Below are 24,182 nucleotides of genomic sequence, written 5' to 3'. Positions count from 1 at the left end.
CACATGCATGACTGGATGCACTGGTCTGGAACAGGTGGGCTGAGGGACAAGATTGTCAATTGAGTATAGCCTCAATTACAGACTAATCTAATGTATACCCAAATACATTATCACAATCCAATAAACATCTCTTTAGAATTAAGTAGTTCCAATTTGTTTTCATTTTAGCCTGTGTGCATGTGCTGAGTTTCTGATAATATCCACATCAAAATTAGCCCAGGTATCTTTGAGTCACTGACTCATACAATCCAGTAAAAGATGAGCTACAACATGTTCCCTGTAAATCAGTCCTTAATATATCTGTTTAGGAAGAGGACTGTGACAGGGTCCCCAAATTATCCTTGCCTTTGACACTTGCCCTTTGTCTGATCCATCCTCTGCGGTGCTATCTGCCCATATATACTGATAGACTCCATCTAGACTTATTCTGGGGAAAAGAATCTGCTTCTCATTCTTGACAGCCTGCTTCTTTCCCATTCTAAGAGGCATCAGAGCAACCTTTCCTTTAGGGAAGAGTATGGATTTGTCCATCAAATATCTCACCGTCAAAAAGTTTACAATTGATCTTAAGGAATAATCATTACTTAGCATCACAAAGAAATAACCTGTTTTTTGAAGGATGACAGATTCAGTTAGAAAGGACATAGAGGCCATCAAGTATGAGTCCCCTCTTTACATCTGAGGAAAAAAATGAGGACCATAGAAATTAAGTGACTTGCCCAGTGTCACACAGTATTTTAGTCATGATTTGAAGCCAAGTTTTTCAGACCTTCAGTCCAGGGCTCTAGCTACTACCACATTGTCTCCATTCAACTCTTGAGATTTCCCCTGAAGAATCCTATTTTAAGGATGTATGTCTCTGGGCCCAGAGGAGAATGAAAATTGATTTTTCTGACAATCTACCATAATCAAAATGGCCTTCCAAAAGGAACAACTAGGGTCAAAAGAAAACTGCTACATGAAAGTAGATTCTGACTTAATAAGAATTTCTTTTTTAAAAAAAAGTTTTCTTATCATAACTTTTAAAATGAAATTAGTCACTTGGAGAGGTAGTGAGTTTTTCATCATAAAAGACCTTCAAGCATAAGGTAAAAATCACTTAATAGGCAAGTTGTAAGAGCAATTCATAATTTAGGTATGGACTGGACTAGACATACTCTTGTAATCTCTTTCAACTATGTGTAAATAACATAGCTATGACATTATAGCTATATAATTCTTTGTATAACAATTCAAATTCTTTTCAAAGCGCTCCTCAATTCTTATTTGATCCTTATACTCTCATGAAGTAAACCATTTCTAGATTTGGAAACTAAAACTTCAAATTGTTTATTTTATCAGTCTAATTCAACAAATATTACCACATACTTAACACTATACAAAGTGCTGTGACACATATAAAGTCCCTGCTCTCATGAAGGATACAATCTAGAGAGAAGATAGGACCAGATAGTATATAAAGTTTGGTAATAGATATAATATATGTCTCTGCAAATAGTATACAGTAAAAGAAGGTCAACTCTACGTGTTCACTTCATTTTAGGAAATGCAAAGAGAATGAAGACCTAATAATAATTCCATGAGAAGTAAAGTTATGGCTGTATTAGAGAGCATAACTGAGGCATCGCAAGCTTAGGCAATTTTCCCACTATCCCACTGAGAAAGGGCTAGAGATAAAATCTACATGATAGTTCAGGTCTTCAACTGGGATCCTGAACTTTAACCCATACCACCTGCTTGATTCTGAAAGGCACTAGAACCTCAGGAAAAAAAGAAAACCAAAAGTAAATCAGCCCCAGAAAAAAACATTTTGTCTCCAGAAATAGATATCCAATGATTTTTTAAAACCTCTATTCAGGAAGAGAGATCAATATTTTACTAACATTTTTCACAGCATGTAAGGATGATTGTATCAAAGTACTTTGTCTTCCTGCTCAGCTACCAAAATTGCCCTTTAAGAGATAATTGTGGTGAGTCATTCTTTATGACACATCCTTCCCTGAAGTGCCTCTGTTTGCCTCTTTTAGATAGACAGTCAAGCTACTGGCCTTTCCCCTGAATGATTTTTCCCTCTCAGATGGTGAATCTAGTCAAGGTTCCTGCCTCTTTGTGTGGTCCATGATTTTTCCACAACTTTAATTTTTATCCATTGCCACAGGCTTCTTCTACATCCATGAAACTGGGAGACTTTCATCTGAGTCACTGATATCTACAGAGAGAACTTCATTCCACCATTCCTGGACTGACAATCGCTGTGATAGGCTCAGCCCACTCCTTACCGTGGCATGATACCAGAGTATCCTGTCACCCAGTACCATTTTTATTGAGTTCACTTACATATCACCTAAAGTAGGCCCATGATGTGAAAGGTAGGCAAAGGCCTATCTAGTAGGAAGGGAGCTGAACAGCTATTACCTAGAAACTTGTGCTCTGTCTAGAAAAAACAGCTGGCTTCTTTCATTTCCTGGCTGGAAAATCAGAAGATGAGAAAATGAAGGACATTTCTGAGACTCGAATTTAGCCTTTATGAGGCATGCTAATTTTCTTCCTTTAGAGTAGGGAGTTATGATCATATAGACAAATGATAAATTAATGTGTGACACTTTTCTTGCAAAAGGCTAGATTATAACAACCTGTATACCCAGTGACTGGGGGAAGGTTGAACTATTAATCTATTGAAAATATCATGGCAGCAGAAAAGGGAACAAATAGGAATAAGCCAAAAAGTATATAAAGACCTATGTGAGTGATGCAAAGCAAGGTCAGCAGAATGAGAATGTTATATATACTCACTGCAACTTGTAGTTCCAAAATAAATAAATAGATAAATCGATGTATACACAGGAAGATTTAAAGAGGCCACAGAGAAAATGCCTAATTAATTTAAATTTTAAAATGTTACTTGAAAACCTAGTCGTTTTTTTTTTTTTTTGCTTGATTCTTTGTTTGCCAGTATTTGTTGAGAGTATTAAGTTAAATTGGGAGCCCCTTGCAAGTATAGGTTGTGACATTTTTTAAAAAATTTTTATCCCTAGGACCTGGCACAATTTCTGATCCTAAAAAGACATTGGTTTAACTGACTTAATGCTTATTGATTGATCAAGATAATTTTTAAAAATCATGGAAAGAAACCTAAAGTCTAATTCTTAGGTCACACGAAGTTATGGTAGATTCAGTTTGGCAAGCCTTTATTCCTTCTTGATTCCAGACTTGGCACAATCTGCTGGGCCATTTAGCTGTACCTCCTCTAGAAAAGAAGGAGGTCGGATATGAGGATCTCTAAAGTCTGTCCTCCTCCAACAGTTGGTTTAAAATCCTATAATCTCTTTGATCTCATATAATTTTTGTGATATGTGTGCATAAGGGAAGATTTTGTGGTTTGAATTGTATCTCTTAGCTGATTTCTTCTGTGAGCATTTCAGGTGGTTGAAATTACTTCAAAGATGACTTGTACTAGATCCCATCTAGCTTCCATCTCCCCGCTCCCAATAATAAGAACAAGAAGATCTTATATTTGTTGGGTTGGGTAGCATTCATCAAGTGAAAATAAAATTGGTACAATTCAGCACATTTGTGTGTATAAACACATGTATGTGTACAGACATCCTCATGCACAGAATGGGTGGAGCACAAAAGGGACTAGACAATCTTCTTTCTCTAATATAGCTATGAGATAAATTGGCTAATGTTCTAATCCAATCTAATTAGGGAGGTGGAGTAGGTGGTGATTTCTTAAGGGGATATGCTGAAGATAGGGTTATCCAAATTAAAATCCCTAAGGAACTGATCTGAGCTATCATAAATTTCTAAGTGCCCACCTTACATAAAGTCAATGTGCTTCAGAAGCATAAAACTGGGGGAGAAAGGTGAATTCATATATGTCTATAATTTAGATTAAATGTACTAAAAAATACTCTAATTTTATAGTATTTATCAGTGCTCTATCATATTAATATGTATTATTATATATAATACACTTATTTTATATATACATATGTGTGTGAGAAGGTCCATGGAGGGAATTCTAACATTTCAAACCACAAACCTACCCTTATGCACACATATCACAAAAATTATATGGGATAAAAGAGAGTATAGGATCTTAAACCAACTGCTGGAGGAGGACAGACTGTAGAGATCCTCATATCAGACCTCCTTCTTTTGTAGAGGAGGTACAGCTAAGTGGGCCAACAGATTTGCCAAGTCTGGAGTCAAGAAGAATTAAATTCAAATTGCTCCTAAAACTTATGACACTAGGCAAGTCACATAACCTCTGTTTGCCTTAGTTTCCTCAGAACTAATTTTCATGACTGAGGTTAAAATGATATGCTATTTGTAAAAAACAAAAACAAAACAGCACTATGTCTAGTACACAGTAAGCACTATAAAATATGATGATGATAATGGCAATGACAACAGTGGGGTCCCAAATAAGTTAAGTAATTTGATTAAGATTACTCGAGTTTCCTGATTCCGATTCTAGTATTCTTTCCACTATATCATAGTGCCTCAGCTCTAAGACAAACCCCACAGCAATGACAAGTTCTGATTCTCACACCTGCTCACAAAAACTTCCAACTCCCACACTAAAACATTTTATTGCCACTATTATTTCCAGGCTCTAACACATACCTATGCTCAATTCTAACTGTTCTTTGCTACATATTCCAGGATTTTGTCAACTCCTTTGCCACTGCTAAAGTTCATCCACCTCAATGAAGCAATCAATTCACTGTCATTTCAAGATGATCCACTAGCAATAAAGTATAAAAAGGGAATTTTCCTGGCATTGATGGTACTGTTGCCTCTTCTGCTTCTGGTCCTTTGGCCTCCCAACCTGCTGACCATTCTGAAACCATTAAATAAATCCCAAGATGTTAGTTAAGAGAAATATAAGAGCTTGAAATTGATTCAATTAAGTGATTTCAGTACTTTGCTGAGACTTCACCAGTCTCTTGAGAGAGAGTACCTTTCTCCCTCATCTACTTGACTAGCTATATCATTTACTAGGTTGTAGGAAAACAATGAAAGATAAGAAACTTGTTGGCCAATATGCTGTTTCTTCAACCCCATCTTCTAGGGACCATCAAGATCACATAAACAATAAGAAAAGGATCATGGAATCACAATTCTCCAGACTCATAACTTGCTCTCCTTCCTTCACTCAGTGATTAGTCACAGTGACTTTCTACTGACCATGAATGGCATTCCAACTCCTGTATCTGTATTTCTGCATTACTGTTCTCAAGCCTAGAATATGTTTTCTGCCCACTTCTATCCCATAGATTCCCCTTCTTCCTTAAAGATGATACTTTAATATTATTTTTACATGAAGCCTTTTTTATCCCTTTAATTGCTAACTACCTTGTATTTAACTAATTTATATTATTCTTGATATACTTGAATGTGTCCTTGTTGTCTTCTCTGTTAAAATGTCTTTTAAGTAAGATTTTTTTATTTGTTGTATTTGCATCCTCAGTGCCTCAATTGCTGATACATAGTAGGCATTCAATCAATGTTGACTGACTGATTGAGAAATAAAAGAAGCCATGAATTCCTACTCCTTCATTTTATTGATAAGGAACTGAAAGCCACAGGTATTATAGAGATGCTGTAATTGTGACAGTATATATAAAACCTTTCTTTCTGCTTTTGAATTCTTGGAATACATATCCAGTACTGGAATTTCTGAGTCAAAAGGCATGGACATTTTTGACAATTTTTAAAAGTATAATTCAAACTGTTTTCTAGAATGGTTGTACCAATTAACAGCTTATTGGTAATGTTTTTAAAACACTCTTTTGGCCACAGTTTTAGGTTAACACCACTGAACTTGCCATATGCGGAATTTGAGATTTTATTGAGACAGAAGAAAAAGTGGTGATAAGAGGCCATACTAGCCCTTTATTTGACTTCCAGGAGGAGGAAGTTTGCTCCCAAAAGGACAGAAAATAACTATGAGTTGCTTTAGAATAGGGCCGTCTGGAAATTAGAGAAATTTTTAAGAAACAGATGTAGAGCCACGGGGATACTATCTCCTAGACATATCTACTAATTGTGGGTGAGAGAGAGGTCAGGGAAACATTTAGAATGAATTAATAAAGTAAGTTATAAGAACTCAGTAGAAGCCTAATACCTAGAACTTGGGAGACAAAATTGCATAGTTCTTACCTTTATAAGATCATATCTGAAATGTTGAGTCAGTTTTTGAAGATTTTAACACCTGGAATATATCCAGAAATAGGCAATGAAGAACAGGTACAAAATTTAAAAATATGTCACAAGTCATAAGTAACTGAGAATCGTTAGTATGGAAAAGAGGAGACTTAGAATGGCCAGAATCACTATCATCAGATATATGAAAGGCTGCTGCATGAAAGTACACGTCAACTTTCTGTATCCAAAGAAGAAAGCTAAAATTAATGGGTGACAGTTCCAGGGGAAAAGACTTTGATCCTGTGGTCTTTAGTTTTATCTATGATTCCTATGGAATGATTGCCCAGCTACAACTCCAAAAGGGCTGTTTTCATCATCATGGCCAGAAGCATTGCTATTACAAAGGCTCTTAGAAACAGGATCTTAGGCTGTCTCCATCAGGGTTTGATGGGAGATGGTGGTCAAGATAATAGCAATGCTCACTAACATGTTTTCCTACTGAAGCCCAAGGATCATGTGAGCCAAAGCTGAACTCTTCCATATAGACCTTATCTCCCTACAATAGAATGTGAGTTGCACAATACTTTAAATATAGTAAGTATATAATCAATGCTTTATTCATTCATTCCTTTAAGTAGAGTAAATTTTAATCTATTTTCCTAATCTTTTAAATCATGTGATTATTGCTTTAGAGCTGAAATGGCTCAGATGCCACTTAGTCTGACCAACTTGTTTTACAGATGAGGAAATGAAGTCAGTGGATTGTTAAGTGACTTGCCCAGAATCATAAAGCTAGTAAATATCTGCTTCAGAATTTAAATCACCTCTGACTCTAGGTCTAGTACCTTATCAATTATACAAACTGCCTCTAATAAAAATACTTTAAGATGGCTGTTTTTCTTTTCCAGGCTGTTTATACTTTGTTATCTATCCTTTGTTATTTCATTTCACTCTCTCATGGTTCAATTTGAAGCCCTTCACCACTATAGTTGCCCTTTTCTTGATGAATTTTGGTATATTGAGGGTCTCCCTAAAATATAATATTCACAACTTGACACAATAATCCATATATAGTGTGACTGATAGAAATACAATAGATGGTCATTTATCAGGACAACACTGTGCCTCCCTTAATCCAGACTAAGGTTTCATGAGCATTTTCAATAATCACATAATACAAAAGGCTTCCCTAAAACTTTCAATTTGGGGGAAGAGATTCTTTTTGGTTTGGGGTTTTGGTTTTGGTTTTTTCAAGGTATGCTAGTAAAAGGTCATTCTTATCTGAGCTGCTCACTTTCTTGTAGATGAAATTAATCTGCTTAAGTTTCAGAAGCACTGGTATACAGGTAATGTTTCACTAAACAAAAATTTAAGTTTTTTGTTTCTCTGTGTTTTTATTTAATTAACAAAGTAGAAAGAGTCGTAGATTTGGTTTTGTTTGTGGTGGGCTTTTTTGCAAATGCAGTATTGTCTGCCTCCCCAATCTTGTGCTTGCAAAGTTAGTATTTTGAAACTTGATAGAAGTAATAAACAACATGGAGCTGAGCACAGATCCCTGGGATACTCATCTTTCCTAGTTGAAACTCAATCTTATAGTACAAAAATTATCTGTGCATTAAAAGGGAAGAACAAAGCTGGGAAAAAATCTTTACAGTCAGTGTTTTTGGAAAAGATCTCATATCTAAAATATATAAAGAACTGTGTCAAATTTATAAGAATACAAGTCACACTCCAATTGATAAATGGTCAAAGGATATGAACAGATAATTTTCAGATGATTAAATCTATCTATAGTCATATGAAAAAATGCCCTAAATCACTATTGATCAAAGAAATGCAAATTAAAACAATTCTTGAGGTATCACCTCACACCTTTCAGATTGGCTAAGATGATAGGAAAAGATAATGATAAATGTTGGAGAGGATGTGGGAAAACTGGGACATTGATGCATTGTTGGTGGAGTTGTAAAATGATCCAACTATTCTGGAGAGCAATCTAGAACTATGCTTAAAGGGCTATAAAACTGTGCATATCCTTTGATCCAGCAATATCATTAGTGGGTCTATACCCCAAGGAAATCATAAAGGAGGGGAAAAGACCCACATGTGCATTTGTTTGTAGCAACTCTTTTTGTGGTAGCAAAGAATTGGAAATCAATTGAGGAATGGCTGAATAAGTTGTGATATATAAAGATAATGGACTATCATTGTTCTACAAAAAATGATGAACAAGCTGATTTTAGAAAAGCCTAGAAAGATTCACATGAATTGATGCTGAGCAAAACAAACAGAATCAAGAATACTCTGTACACAGTAATAGCAAGAATGTGTGCTGTTCAACTATGAAAGATTTGGTTCTTCTCAGTGTTTTAGTGATCCAAAGGAATCCAATAGACTTTGGACAGAAAATGTCATCTGCATCCAGAAAAAGAAGTATAGACACTGAATTTAAATCAACACATGCTACATTCACTTCTTTAATCTGTTTTTTTCTCCCATGTTTTTTCCCTTTTGCTCTGATTTTTCTCTCCCAACTTGATTCATAAAGCAATATGTATTAAAATAAATATTTTTTTAAAAAATGGACTGTCTATCCAAGCAACTTCAAATCTGCTTTATTGAATTATCTTCTACTACATCTTTTCCTTCTCACAAGAAAACTATGAGGCTTACATTATTTGCTGAACCTTATAGCTAAACTATTAACTATAGCATTGCCTTAATTTGCCAGCTGGGTAACAATATCCAAAAAAAGAAACAGATTTTAAAATATGGTTCTTATGAAGTCATGCTATTTATTTTTAATAACCTCATCCTTGTCTAAATTTCACTAACCATCTTGTTGTTATAATATCCTAGAATTGGGATAGGAATTGAAGACAAAGTCCATAGACTTTTAGTTTGCAAAATTCATTCTCTTGTGGTTTCGAAAATTCATTTCTCTTCAGTCCTGCAATACCTCTTTTGTCCTTCATGATCTTTCAAAGTCAGTGAACTAGTAATCACATATAACAGTTCTTTAGATACTCTGAGACATGTTTTATCTGGGTCTAGTGATTTGACTTCATGAAGGGCTGCTTGAAGCACTCATATCTCCTCCCTCCTTATGCTACATTTCAACCCACTATTGGCCATATTCACTATAGTTTTATAATCCAAACATTATTTTTCTTACAGAGAATATAGAAACAAAATAATAATAAGAAGTTACTCATTCTCTCTGTCGTTTATTGTAATTGTCCCATCTATTCTGAGAAGTTGTTTCATCATTCTCTTTTCTTTCAAATAGCATTTTTAAAAAAAACAAAAAAGAAAACTTTTGTTACTCTTAGTTTTCCTTACTATCTCAGTTTATGCAGTACTTTAACTAGTATAAGCATGTACCTATTCTTTATTAATTCTACTTACTTTTATCTTTTATATATGTTTTGTTTGATTCAACTGTTTGATGAGTTTCCTATGCATCCACATCAGTTTCTTTAGGTCACTTCTCTATCTTATCAGAATTGTTTCTTTTTGTATCTTCAAAATTTAATTCCTGAGAACTTTCTTGCTCTATCCACCCTCTCCTTCATTCCATCATAAACTGGATATTAGGGATTCATGGCAAACTGTGATCCAATTTCATTTCCTTTTCTATCCTGAGTTACAATGTGAAGTAATCTTCCAAAGTTGACATAATTTCTATTTCATGAAAACAGTTTCTCCTTATTTTTGAAAAACACAGAAAGAATAAATGGTCTTCCTATTGTTTCCTCTAACTTTTAAAATTATATTTAAAGCAAAGCTATTATTAGCTTCTTTTCTTTTGGCAGAGCCCACTCCAGCAGACACTGAATAATTGGAGTCTCTTATCACTCCATGGATATCACATAATGACTGAGTAAAGTTTGTGATTTTTTTCAGTTTATCTATTTCCTCTTCCTATTCAGGAGTTCCACAGTATACTCTATTACTAAGATGAAAATAGCTTCTGCTTCTATTGATCTTCACTCATTCTCTACCACATTACACTTTTCTGATTCCTGGATTTCTTCAATGAGTATATTATTTTACCATTCAATGCATAAATCTGAACTAATGATTCTCTTGGATCTTCTTAAACACTGAGATTCTATAAATCGGCTATCATTGTTCCATTTAAGTCATTATCATTGGTGTATCCAATAGGTATACTTATCTCAAATTTAACTGAATTAAGTCAGAATGTAAAGGATTTATTTCAATTGCTTTTAGCTTGTTTCTTTATTCTACTTTGTTGGGTTTTTAATTTTTTTTCTTTTGTGTACATAGTGCCAAACAATTAATATTGCTTTCTTTTTCTTTAAAAAACAAACAAACATTTCAAGTACCATTTTCCCCCATGGCTAACTGATAGGTTTGGTTAAAGTACAGTACTAATGGGACCAGGATGGTGGATCTAATTTCCCCCAATGGACCATATTTTTCTACCAGAGACCAGGCCTCCAGCCCTAGTCAGCCATCAGCAAAAAAAAGTATATAACTGATCATAAGAGGAACTAAGCAAGAAGTAATAGAGATGTTTTAGTGCAAACTCATCCATTCTCCTATGTGTACATCATAAATTAATGAACTCACATGAAGATGATGGAAAACAGAAGAGTATTGCAGGACTGAAGAAAACTGAATTTTCAAAACTGAAAAAAAATGAAGTCTGCAAACCATAAAACCATGATTTTTAACTTCAATTCCTGGCCTAATCCCAGTACATATTAATTAATAATAAGATTTAGAAATTTAGAATTTAGAAAAGGATGTAGTTGCTGGAGGAGCAGGGGGCGGTGCAGTGTTTGAAACAATAGCAAAAATCCTGGATAACAATATCACAATTCAGAAAGAGCTTGAAAGGCTAAAATGTGGGACAAGATAGCATTTAATAAGTATAAATGCAAAGCTGTCTACTTGGTTTCAAAATATGAATTTCACAAATACAAGATTAGGAAATTTTGTTTCGATTGTCATTCCTTCCTCAAAGTCTTCTCAAACCTGAAAATTTTAGAGGACTTCAAGCTCATGCTGAAACTGTATTATAATGTGGCAGTCCAAAAAAAAGCTCATGAAATCTTAGTCTGCATACTCAGTATTCAGTGAAGATTGTCTTCATGTATGATTATCCTCAGGTGTTGTAATGTAGACAAAACTTCATTATTTCGTTCATTAAATTATATAATTCTCTTACCCATAACTAGAGGAAGTTATGTGGCTGTGATTTCTATAAAAATATAAGGATTCTAATTATACATTATACATATAAAATGAAAATCCTTACTGTGTACAGAATATTGTGGGAGGATACTAACTCTAACTAAGATATAGTACCTGTCCTCAAGGAATTTAAAAAGGGAGAATAAGATCTCAATAACAATCTCAACAATAAAGATCTCAAAGTAACAAATAGTTACAATATATAATATTATATAAGTGAATTGTAGGTTAACAAAACTAAAATCAAATCTTTCTTAACTTCTCCTTATCCTTTCACATGATTTTTAAAAGTACAACCTTATATTGTTAACAAAAAAATCTTTTTGTGTTTTGTTTTTTCCAAAAAAAAAAAAAAAAAGTAGAAGAGACAAGAATGTCCCCATGCCATTCCTTAACCACTGTGAGCAAAAACAAAACAAAACAAAACAAAACAAAAAAAAAAGTGTTGTGAGCAAAAATTCAATGTCCTTTTCCTTACCTTTAAAAAGGCCCTTCCATGACAGAGAACAATCTCTGGCCTCTCCCAGGAAGCTTAGTCATTTGGAAGAACGCAATGGAGCCACACGAATCCCATACTTTCCGGATCACTCACCTTTTACTATTAATTCTGCATAATTAGATACTCCAGAGCCACCGTCAGAGCGAATGACACATCGGTACTTGCTGATGCTCCTCTGAGATGTGTCGGCCACACTAACTGTAGCTGAAAACCTTCGGTGGTTGACCACTCGGGTGACCATAAGGGCAGTATCTCTCCCATTCCATTGCTACCAGAAAAAAGAGAAATCATGTTAAGGACTTGTATGTGTCTTCCTAAATATGAATTGATTCCCTTCTCAGTCCCTTACATCTAAAACCAGACAGTCATTTCTACACCTACTCTTTGGCCTGTGAAAATGGGGCTGCTTTTTATAGTCACATTTACCCTACTACTATATGGTACATTTTGCTGAGTGAATTCTGGCAGATGTCTTGGCATAAAAGAACATGTACCCTAATGGTTTAGGGATGAAGGTAAAGGCTCAATAATCTCTATAGTTTCACTCCAAGGCTGGACTGATTTGCTTTGTGAGCTGAGGTCAATCTTTTAACCCTTCTATTAGTTTTCTTCATCTGCAAAACTGAGATAACAGACTTTACCCCTGATACTGCAGGTGTGAACAAAGCATAAAGGTAAGCCAGTAAAAGACTATCCTTATCTAGGCTTCTCACTTTCTTGTAGCTGAAATTAACCTGCTTGAGCTCCAGAAGCATTGGTATACAGAGGTAATGCTTCACTGAACAAAAATCTAAGATTTTTTTTAATTTGTTTTTTATTTGACTAACAAAGTGGAAAGAATCTTGGGTTTAGAGTCAGGGTGCCTAGATCCTGACAATTGTTTCTATATGAACTTAGTCAAATTATTTCCTTTCTCTTGGACTCAGTTTTTTTGCCTATAAAATATTCATCTGTGAAATGAGAGGCTTCGATTCAATGATCTCTCAAGTCCCTCCCAACACTAAATCTGTGGTGTTGCCTTTACCTATTCTATCTTCCAAGATTATATGGAACCTTTATAGAATTCCAAATTAATACTCTATTGCAACATAAGGAAAACATTTTATGTTTTTTTTTTCCAATGAAAAAAATAGAATTTTTTAAAACCTTTTCTTTAAGTTCTGTTTTACACTAAGGAAAGCATTCTGGGCATCATATTCTAGGAAGGGTATTGACAAGCTGGTGATCATTCTGAGAAGGGAACTAGAAATCATGTCATATGAGGATGGATTGAAAGAATTAAGAATGGCTATTGAAAAGGCTTAAGCTGTACACTGATGGTTGTCTTCAATAATGTGAAGGGCTCTCTCTTTGAGGAAGGTTTAGACTGTCTTGATAGGCTCTAGAAGGAAGAACTATTAACAACTGAGGTACGTTAGGGGGAGACAGATTTTGTTTCTGTAAAGGTAAGAGTGAACAATCAGAGCTATCTAACAATAAAATGGATAACCTTGATAAGTTGTGAGATCCATATCGCTGAATGTGCTCAAGCAGTTTGGACGGCCTCTTTTCTAAAATGTTGTAAAGTTCATTTGATTCAACTTAAGATATATGTTTCCAAGGCCAGATAGTAATTAATCTGTTACTTTTAATGAACCAATATTTCATTTAGAAGAAGGTTTTTCTCTTACTCTTTCTATAAATTTACATTTCTCTTTAGCAAGCTCTATTTATATATCAATAAGTATGTGCCTGGGAGTGGTCATTTATTTTAGCATCAGCAGAGAACACCAAATTTCCCACATGGAACAAATGGGTAATAAAATGACATTCCTCTTCATGATTTGCTTTAAGTCCTGATCAGTGATATTTAGTTTTCAGTTTAATAAATACAGCCTCAAGAAGAGCCAGATAGAATTCAGTGAGTTTGTGTAAAATATTCTCATTTTCTATGACAGGCTTTCCATCCAATGGGCTTTTTCTAAATAGAGATTAAAGAGCAGCATTCCGTATATCTATTCCCTTTCTTTTAAAAACTGGATAATTGAATGCTAGTTCATAAAAGCTCCAATTAGTCAATTTTCCTATAGTCAATCAATAAGCCTACTGTGTGTCAGGGATCTAGATAAATACTAGATGTGAAAACACAAAAATGAAACGATAACTACCTTTAGGAAGGTTACAATCTAGTTCATGTATATCACTGAGACTTGAGCAACAATGAATTAGAAAAGGCTTCATCATCAGGAGGCTGTCTTTTGGCTGAATGTGCCCAAGTTGAGAGTCAGAAGTGCCAAGTATAAAGAGAGTACCAATGCTGAAATGCTGTATAGCTATCCAGCGCATATGCAAGCAAATATCTAAAACTTCAGAGGTCCAATAAAGCCAGGGGGAAATGAGGAGGTGCTATAGGTTAGGGAAGATAAAATCAAAATCTAGATTCTAGGTGGCCAGTAAAAAAAAAAAGATCAGGACCCACAGAAATCAGACTGAGGATAATAAAGGGTCAAGTCTCCAAATAGGGAATCTGAAAAAAAATATTAAGAATAAGGTCAAAAGAGTTGGGCACCACATGCTTAGGATGTAAAGTAACCGGTTATAAGGAATTATGCTTGTTATAGAGGAGAAAGAGCGATGGATTTAATGTCAGAAGCCATGGGTTTGACTCACAGTTACTTAAGTGAACTTGGACACATTATTTAACTTCTCTGTTTAATCACCTATAAAAGAAAACTTCTGACCTCCCTTACAGTTTAAAATTTATGATACTATAATCTCTACAGCCATGCTGATATACTATAAAGAACATGGGACTCAGTCAAGAAGGTAGGTTTAATTCTTGATAGTACCACTGACCCTGATCAGATTATAGAGAGAAAACTGTGTGAAGGAGAAAGAAAGGTGTTTACCTGGAGCCAGAGTTTGTCATGTTGGGACCACTTTCCCCCAGCTATACACTGGAATGTTGCATTCTGTCCCACATTCACTTCAACATTTTGGAGTCGCAGGAAATGAGGTGCTTTTCCTAGGATGGAAATGAAATATTAATTGGGTGGGTTCATTAGTAGTTCTGTTTTCCTTAGGCCCTGGTCTGGAGGAAAAAGCTCATAACCTAGGTAAGTTCCAAGGTTCTTTCCCTGGAGAGAGTTAAGATGCTTATTCTGCATGAGGCAGTAAACTTAGATCTATGGGCCAAGTCTATGAAATATTAGGTTGAAAAAAATGATCATTTTAGTGAGGAGGGAAGTTTTTACAGATGGATGTCACTGAGATTGCTATTTACGATGTTCTCTACCCCAACATCAACAATGGTCCTAGAATTTGGGTTGGAATTTTGATGAAGGTGGGACAACCCGTTAATGAATCCCCTCTGCAGAATAAGAACAGTCCTAAATCCTCTTATTCACAGTTGACATATACAGGATGTCACAAAGATCCTAGTTCAGTTTGAATAGCTTAAAATTTTAAACTTTAATGGCTTAAAATTACACTAAGGTTTTGGGATACCCTTTATGATCCCCTCAGAAGACAGGGGTGCAGCCAAATTGCAAATGCTGCCATGTTGATGGATATGTTAGTAATCTGAAAATTCAGAGACCCAAAAAGTCACATAATGTTGATAAACTGGAGAATATGCTTCTTTACATATCAAAAAAATCTACTGAAATATTTTCCACATTTCCTAATCAAACCCTTGTTACTGTAGTATTGAAGAATTTCAAGCCAATAATGCAAAACTTGTCAATAAGTGTTATAACAAAATATAACAAAATGAGAAGCATAACCAGCCTATACATTGAGTAATGGGTCCTTTAGATAATCTGTAACAATTAGGCAACTATTACAATAAATATAATCCCTCAGGACTTTAGTGGACTGTCAATTTAAGCCTCATAATTGTCCTCCCAACCTGTATATCCTGTCATTCTCTAAGTCACTGGAATTTTACCTTGCAGTGGTTCCTATGAATGAGGCTGACCAATGCTTACTGCACATTTGGGGCAAAATGCCCTGAAGTGAGTGACATTTTAAACTCACTCTACAAACATCAGTACAGCATTTGAAGACATATCATTCTGCCCTTTATCTTGCTCTCTGGACTTGTCAGCACCCAGCAGGTAATGAAATAAAATTGAAAAAAGAGACTTGTTTAGCAGAAGTCTTACCAGTTCGTGCAACACTAGGAAATTCACCAAGATAATGTGATAGAAAATTTAAAAAAAAAAAAAAAAAAAAAAGGAAGAGCCTAAAAGTCAGTGAAAAGATGGAAATGGTGAAACCGTGAAGAAAACTTCTCTGACATTTACCCAGTGGTTATTACTGATGCAGCCCTGTTTTTAATAGTTAAAGCTGAGAAATGACAACCCTCAGAGGGCAACCAGAGTTACGATACACACAGGGCAACATGAAAATGTTAAATGGTCTATAAAATATAAGTGAAAGATTTGAGTTTATAAGAGAAAATCATTTTGCCTGCTGTAGTTTTAAGTATCACGTCTGTCTCTTTTTAAAATATGAGGCAAAAGCATAATGCTATTAACCTTAGCACCAATCAATACAGGACATGGGGTGACTGGGCCACTAAAGGCCATGTAACTTTGGGAATATTTAACAGAAGCACTTATTGATAAAGTCTCGGCATATCTTAATAGAGAAATAGCTCTGAAGAACAGAAATGGGAAATTAAAAGGTCTGGGGACGTGAGGAGAATAAAAAGTTCTCAATCCATTTAAATATTTAACAGCCCATGAGGGAAGTTTCTAATTTGTGCATTAATATTAAGTGTGAGAATGTGTGTGCATGTGTGTGGCTGAGAAACAGACAAATAGAGACAGACTGATAGAAACGGGGTGGGGGGTAAGATATTTATAAGAGAGAGAGAAAGAGAGAATGTATTTATATGCCTATGGAGAGGGGTATAGAAATAGAAAAATACAGAGAGAGACAAAGAAAGAGAGAGCAAGAATTTTTGTGTTGGAAAGTTGGGGAAGATGGGTGGAAACCAATATCCATTCAGAGCAAAGTAATATACAGACATAATTTTATTTCTCAAGCAATTTGGGATCCTAACCACAGTCCACTGAGACTGACTGTCAGCATCACTGAAATTGGCCTACACATTTAAGTTTTGTTGTCCTGTCGGCACAGTCCTTCCAGCTTATAATGCATATAGGATGCATTCTTCCATTTGTGATATGCCCTCATTTGCAACAACAGATTTGTTTTCTTCAATGCTGTTCATGTTTTGTTGAAATTCAGCAGGTATATTTTCTGACCAGGGTCAAGTTTTCTCTAGATTGTTTGCCATATAAAAGAATTTTATTTATAGATGAGCAAGAAAGGAAAAAGACCAAAAAAAGGGGGGGGGTAAAAGAGAAAGGAGAAAATCCCTTTTCCATTTTTCTCAAGGGTTCCATGGCTCTCAGAACTTGAGAATCTGCAGGTTTGGTGAATTATTGAAGTACTCCTTCTTATAGAGGAAGCATGTTTCTATTGTTTTCCAAGCACTGTAATCTCTTTGAATTCATTATAGAATTGGTTGTAGGAAGACAGAGAGCTCAGTCTCTGCTCACTAGTGGCATTATAAATTCCAGGAGGAAGCAATATCAGTGTATGGCCAGCTTGTTTTAATGGCTCTTCTCCCCAACCTTCAACGAGGAAATCCCATGAAGATATAGGAGGATACCTAGGTCTATATTGGGCACAAACCCCTTATTTGAAATCTCAGGAAGGGGTTTCAATTGGAGGAGTTCAGGTACTACTATAGATATATTATCAAGGTTTCCATTTTTAGGTTTCTATTGTTCTGTCAAAAGGTATGAAAATTGGAGGCACCATCACAGTAGCCTTTTATTTTTCTGAATTTTATGTGTAAGCCTAAGTGGTACATTAATGAGGTGGCTTTGCATTATACAAGCACTCAGATAGGATTATGTTTTCCCTAGTTACAGCTCATAACCTATTTGCAGGGCAACTGCCTCGTGATCATTCCACTACTGTAGAATCCAGTTCTTTACCACTGGAAAGGAAACTGAGATTTTAAGGTCAATTGCACACTTACTTTGCCAAAGTATTGATTCTACCTAGCCTTCAGGTCAGCATTCTACCATTGACCTTTCTCAAAGGGGAGAAGGCATCTGTGATAGCTACTGAATCTAAAATATAGACTCATAGCCTTTTTTGTGCTGGACCACTTTAAAAAGCTGATGAAACCTACAAACTCCTCAGAATGAGTTTGAAAATGCACAAAATTAAAAGCACAGGATTACAAAGGAAATCAATGTACTGAAATAAAGATGTAATTTTTCCCTTCCAAGCTCTCTCTTGAAATCCTTTTGAACTTCTTAGATCTCTGGTTAAGAACCCTGAACTAGAAGAATAAACAGATTAAATTTATTTCAATAAGCATTTACTGACCACTACTAAATATCTATTAAAGATGTTTTATCAATCATCAACTAAATAGCTAATCATCTACTATATCATCCAGTAAGCATATGGCACCATGCTTACAAAAACAAAAAGAAACAGTTCCAGATCTCAAGTTTCCATTCTACCAAGAGAAAGCCATTAGAAGTACTTGGTACTCAGACTTCACACTACTGTTGCCCTGGCTATGTCTAAGATTCATTCCCACAGAGAAGTTCAAGCTGATTACAGGCAAATCACAGAAATACAGAATTTGCTTCTGTTCATTATTACATAAGGGCCTTCGTGGGGTGAAGAAAGAATACAAGGAGATCCTAGAAAACAGACATGAAATGTGGCAGATACTTGCAGCATGGCACAGACATATAGTGAACATAGCATATGTCCCTAATCCTATAGAATCGTCTTTCACAGATACATAAAAGTCCTCAGCCTGTAGGGCACTGCTAGGATCCATTCAAATGCCAGTTGAGAAACCAATAACTGGAACAGAATTGTATGAAATCAAACAGGATGAACAGAGAGCATTAACCCTCTATAATAAGAGTCAATGATGACAAATCTTTCAGAATGCCTCCATAGAACTGATAAGTAGATTTAAAATTATTTTCCAAGAATTAATAGCTCAAGGTTCCTTTTCCCTGTGAGTGAACATCCAGTTCATTCCCTAAGTGTTTTTGGTGGGGAATTTTTTCTCTTTCTAAAACAATTATATGTGATTCTATCCAGAGCCCTTTAATTCTTCTACTTCAGTGCTCTGAATCACACTAATAAACAATCAGGGTTTTCTATTCCCTTAATAATGGAGTCAGATTTGAATGGAGATGTTTTGGCACTATCTGCAGATTCATATAGGGCTTGCCTATTGCACAGCCTAGCAAAATGAGGGATTTATTTTGGGTTGATTGCCTTGGGTACAGAAGTATTTTCAAAGAATAAAGAAGAAAAGAATTTTTTTAAATGTTTGTGAACTAGGTGATTGGGAGACCAGCTGAACTGGTTCATGTGAAGTTTAGCCCATGCTATCATGAAAATGAAAAACTGCAGGGTCATAGACACCCAGCTGGAAAAAGGTTATCCATTCCAACCAACTCAGTTCTGCAGACGAGGAAACTGAGATCCAGAGAAGTTAACTGACTTAGCTATGATTGGAAAGGTAGGAATGTTAGAGCTAGGATTCACCAAACCCAGCATTCTTGCTATTGGATCAAGGTACTTACGACATGGATGAGCAAGGACTCGAACTTCGTCCACTGCTATGTAGCCAGGATGCCCTTTCAAAGATACCGACTCAAATATAACCTGAAAGATACCAAAAAAACATGTTCTCATAAACAGTAGTGGGCATTCATATAGGGTTACTCCTTCCCCACACCTCTACAACTTTTTTCTCTTTTTTTAGGTCAAGAACTGTGATTTCTTATGTCTTTTACAGAAATTCCATACACCAATGCAGACTGACAACTCATTTGTAATTTAGCATCTCAGCTGTCTGGAGGGAGTAAGTGATGTTTCCAAAGTCACACAGCTAGTATGGATGTGAACCTATTTACAAGAGACTTCCTAGTGAATGTTACTTTCTTCTATCAATTGAGTTTTTCTAGTATTCAGATTAGTTATAACAACCAAGCAGAGAGATTATGGTATGATTAGATATAGGGACTTGATCACAAACCCCAGATTTTGTCTTGGATTTTCTCAGGCAGAAAAAGTAAACTCTGCTGACCAAAATGAACACTGAAAAAGTATCATCTACCCTAACAGTGATTGCAGAGATATTTTGTCTAAATGAAAAAGCTAAATCAAACCATGAGTCTTGAGCCTTCATGGTGGTTCACATGAAGCCTCCAAAGGACTTATTTCCTAAAATCCAACTTGCCTATATTTCTAGAAGGAAAAGTTGCCTTTCAAAATGAGTCTTCAGGCTGAACGAGAATTCGAGTGAGTAGCCTCCTTAAAGGTCAGAGATTTTTCATAGTTATGTCTTTGAATTCTCAGTACCTGAAGAGTGCCTTTCATATAGGAAGAATTGTTTTTTTATTTAATGATTACTTTATAATGACAACATTATTCCTTGCACTCGTTTATTTTCCGATTTTTTTCCCCTTCCCTCCCTTCACCCCCTCCCCTAGATGGCAAGCAGTCCTTTATATGTTGGATATGTTGCAGTATATCCTAGATACAATATATGTTTGCAGAACCAAACAGTTCTCTTGTTGCATAGGGAGAATTGGATTCAGAAGGTATAAATAACCCGGGAAGAAAAACTAAAATGCAGATAGTTCACATTTGTTTCCCAGTGTTCGTTCTTTGGGTGTAGCTGCTTATGTCCGTCATTTATCAATTGAAACTTAGGTCTCTTTGTCAAAGAAATCCACTTCCATCAAAATATGTCCTCATACAATATCGTTGTCGAAGTGTATAATGATCTCCTGGTTCTGCTCATTTCACTTAGCATCAGTTCATGTAAGTCTCGCCAGTCCTCTCTGTATTCATCCTGCTGGTCATTTCTTACAGAACAATAATATTCCATAACATTCATATACCACAATTTACCCAGCCATTCTCCAATTGATGGGCATCCATTCATTTTCCAATTTCTAGCCACTACAAATAGGGCTGCTACAAACATTTTGGCACATACAGGTCCCTTTCCCTTCTTTAGTATTTCTTTGGGATATAAGCCCAATAGAAACACTGCTGGATCAAAGGGTATGCACAATTTGATAATTTTTTGGGCATAATTCCAGATTGCTCTCCAGAATGGTTGGATTCGTTCACAACTCCACCAACAATGCATCAGTGTCCCAGTTTTCCCGCATCCCCTCCAACTTTCATCATTATTTTTTCCTGTCATCTTAGCCAATCTGACAGGTGTGTAGTGGTATCTCAGAGTTGTCTTAATTTGCATTTCTCTGATCAATAATGATTTGGAACACTCTTTCATATGAGTGGTAATAGTTTCAATTTCATCCTCTGAAAATTGTCTGTTCATATCCTTTGACCATTTATCAATTGGAGAATGGCTTGATTTCTTATAAATTTGAGTCAGTTCTCTATATATTTTAGAAATGAGGCCTTTATCAGAACCTTTAACTGTGAAGATGTTTTCCCAGTTTGTTGCTTCCCTTCTAATCTTGTTTGCATTAGTTTTGTTTGTACAAAGGCTTTTTAATTTGATGTAATCAAAATTTTCTATTTTGTGATCAGTAATGGTCTCTAGTTCATCTTTGGTCACAAATTTCTTTCTCCTCCACAAGTCTGAGAGATAAACTATTCTATGTTCCTCTAATTTATTTATAATCTCGTTCTTTATGCCTAGGTCATGGACCCATTTTGATCTTATCTTGGTATATGGTGTTAGGTGTGGGTCCATGCCTAATTTCTGCCATACTAATTTCCAATTATCCCAGCAGTTTTTATCAAATAATGAATTCTTTTCCCAGAAGTTAGGGGCTTTGGGTTTGTCAAACACTAGATTGCTATACTTGACTATTCTGTCTTGTGAACCTAACCTTTTCCACTGATCCACTAATCTATTTCTTAGCCAATACCAAATGGTTTTGGTGACTGCTGCTTTATAATATAATTTTAGATCAGGTACAGCTAGGCCACCTTCATTTGATTTTTTTTTCATTAATTCCCTTGAGATTCTCAACTTTTTATTGTTCCATATGAATTTTGTTGTTATTTTTTCTAGATCATTAAAATATTTTCTTGGAAGTCTGATTGGCATAGCACTAAATAAATAGATTAGTTTAGGGAGTATTGTCATCTTTATTATGTTCGCTCGGCCGATCCAAGAGCACTTAATATTTTTCCAATTATTTAAGTCTGACTTTATTTGTGTGGAGACTTTTTTATAATTTTGCTCATATAATTCCTGACTTTCCTTTGGTAGATAGATTCCCAAATATTTTATGGTATCAAGAGTTATTCTGAATGGAATTTCTCTTTGTATCTCTTACTGTTGAGTTTTGTTGGAGATGTATAAAAATGCTGAGGATTTATGGGGATTTATTTTGTAGCCAACTACTTTGCTAAAATTATGAATTATTTCTAATAGCTTTTTAGTAGAATCTCTGGGGTTCTCTAGGTATACCATCATATCATCTGCAAAGAGTGATAGTTTGGTTTCTTCATTGCCTACTCTAATTCCTTTAATAACTTTCTCAACTCTTATTGCCGAGGCTAGTGTTTCTAATATGATATTAAATAATAATGGTGATAGAGGGCAACCTTGCTTCACTCCAGATCTTACTGGGAAAGGTTCCAGTTTTTCTCCATTGCATATGATGCTTACTGATGGTTTTAAATATATGCTCCTGACTATTTTAAGGAAAAGTCCATTTATTCCTATGCTCTCAAGTGTTTTTATTAGGAATGGATGTTGGATTTTATCAAATGCTTTTTCTGCATCTATTGAGATGATCATATGGTTTTTGTTTGTTTGGTTATTGATATAGTCAATTATGCTAATAGTTTTCCTAATATTGAACCAGCCCTGCATTCCTGGTATAAATCCTACTTGGTCATAGTGTATTATCCTGGGGATGAGTTTCTGTAATCTTTTTGCTAATATTTTATTTAAGATTTTAGCATCAATATTCATTAGGGAGATTGGTCTATAATTTTCTTTCTCTGTTTTCAGCCTACCTGGTTTAGGTATCAGTACCATGTCTGTGTCATAAAAGGAGTTTGGTAGGACTCCTTCGATCCCTATTTTTTCAAATAGTTTATTTAGCATTGGAGTTAATTGTTCTTTAAATGTTTGGTAGAATTCACATGTAAATCCATCTGGTCCTGGGGATTTTTTCTTAGGGAGTTGATTGATAGTTTGTTCTATTTCTTTTTCTGAGATGGGACTGTTTAGGATATTTACTTCTTCCTCTGTTAGTTTGGGCAAGCTATATTTTTGGAGGTATTTTTCTATTTCATTTAAGTTGTCGAATTTATTGGCATAAAGTTGAGCAAAGTAACTCCTAATTATTGCTCTAATTTCCTCTTCGTTAGTGGTGAGTTCTCCCTTTTCATTTTTAAGACTAACAATTTGATTTTCCTCTTTCCTTTTTTTAATCAGATTTACTAAGGGTTTGTCTATTTTGTTGGTTTTTTCATAGAACCAACTCTTATTTTTATTAATCAATTCAATAGTTTTTTTACTTTCAATTTTATTGATCTCACCTTTTATTTTTAGAATTTCAAGTTTAGTGTTTGACTGGGGGTTTTTAATTTGTTTCTTTTCTAGCATTTTTAGTTGCAACCCCAATTCATTGATCTTCTCTTTCTCTATTTTATACAAATAGGCCTCTAGAGATATGAAATTTCCCCTTATTACCGCTTTGGCTGCATCCCATACATTTTGGTATGATGTCTCATTATTATCGTTTTCTTGGGTGAAGTTATTAATTATGTCTATGATTTGCTGTTTCACCCAATCATTCTTTAGCATGAGATTATTTAGTTTCCAATTATTTTTTGGTCTACTTCCCCCTGGTTTTTTGTTGAATGTAATTTTCATTGCATCGTGGTCTGAAAAGGATGCATTTACTATTTCTGCCTTACTGCATTTGAGTTTGAGGTTTTTATGTCCTAATATATGGTCAATTTTTGTATAGGTTCCATGAACTGCTGAACAGAAAGTGTATTCCTTTCTGTCTCCATTACATTTTCTCCAGAGATCTATCATATCTAACTTTTCTAGTATTCTGTTTGCCTCTTTGACTTCTTTCTTATTTATTTTGTGGTTTGATTTACCTAATTCTGAGAGTGCAAGGTTAAGATCTCCCACTATTATAGTTTTACTGTCTATTTCTTCTTGCAGCTCTCTTAGTTTCTCTTTTACGAATCTAGATGCTACCCCACTTGGTGCATATATGTTTAATATAGATAG

General features: G+C 35.1%; 1 protein-coding gene across 9 annotated transcripts in view; it reads right to left on the bottom strand.

Annotated features, from left to right (window-relative positions):
- The window catches only part of PTPRT (protein tyrosine phosphatase receptor type T), a 1,291,476-nt gene that overhangs the window by 760,123 nt on the left and 507,171 nt on the right, over window positions 1–24,182 (bottom strand). For all 9 annotated transcript variants that reach the window (XM_051979271.1, XM_051979273.1, XM_051979274.1 and 6 more), the window contains exons 4-6: window positions 19,510–19,591; window positions 14,770–14,885; window positions 11,975–12,149 (exon numbers count right to left, since the gene is read on the bottom strand). In XM_051979271.1, coding sequence (XP_051835231.1) covers window positions 11,975–12,149; window positions 14,770–14,885; window positions 19,510–19,591 — 373 coding nt within the window. The remainder of the gene's footprint in view (window positions 1–11,974; window positions 12,150–14,769; window positions 14,886–19,509; window positions 19,592–24,182) is intronic.

Source organism: Antechinus flavipes, chromosome 2, assembly GCF_016432865.1.
Source record: "Antechinus flavipes isolate AdamAnt ecotype Samford, QLD, Australia chromosome 2, AdamAnt_v2, whole genome shotgun sequence".
In the NCBI taxonomy this organism is placed as follows: domain Eukaryota; kingdom Metazoa; phylum Chordata; class Mammalia; order Dasyuromorphia; family Dasyuridae; genus Antechinus; species Antechinus flavipes.
The sequence above is the reverse complement of the archived record's forward strand: the minus strand, read 5'-3'. Positions and strand labels throughout refer to the sequence as shown.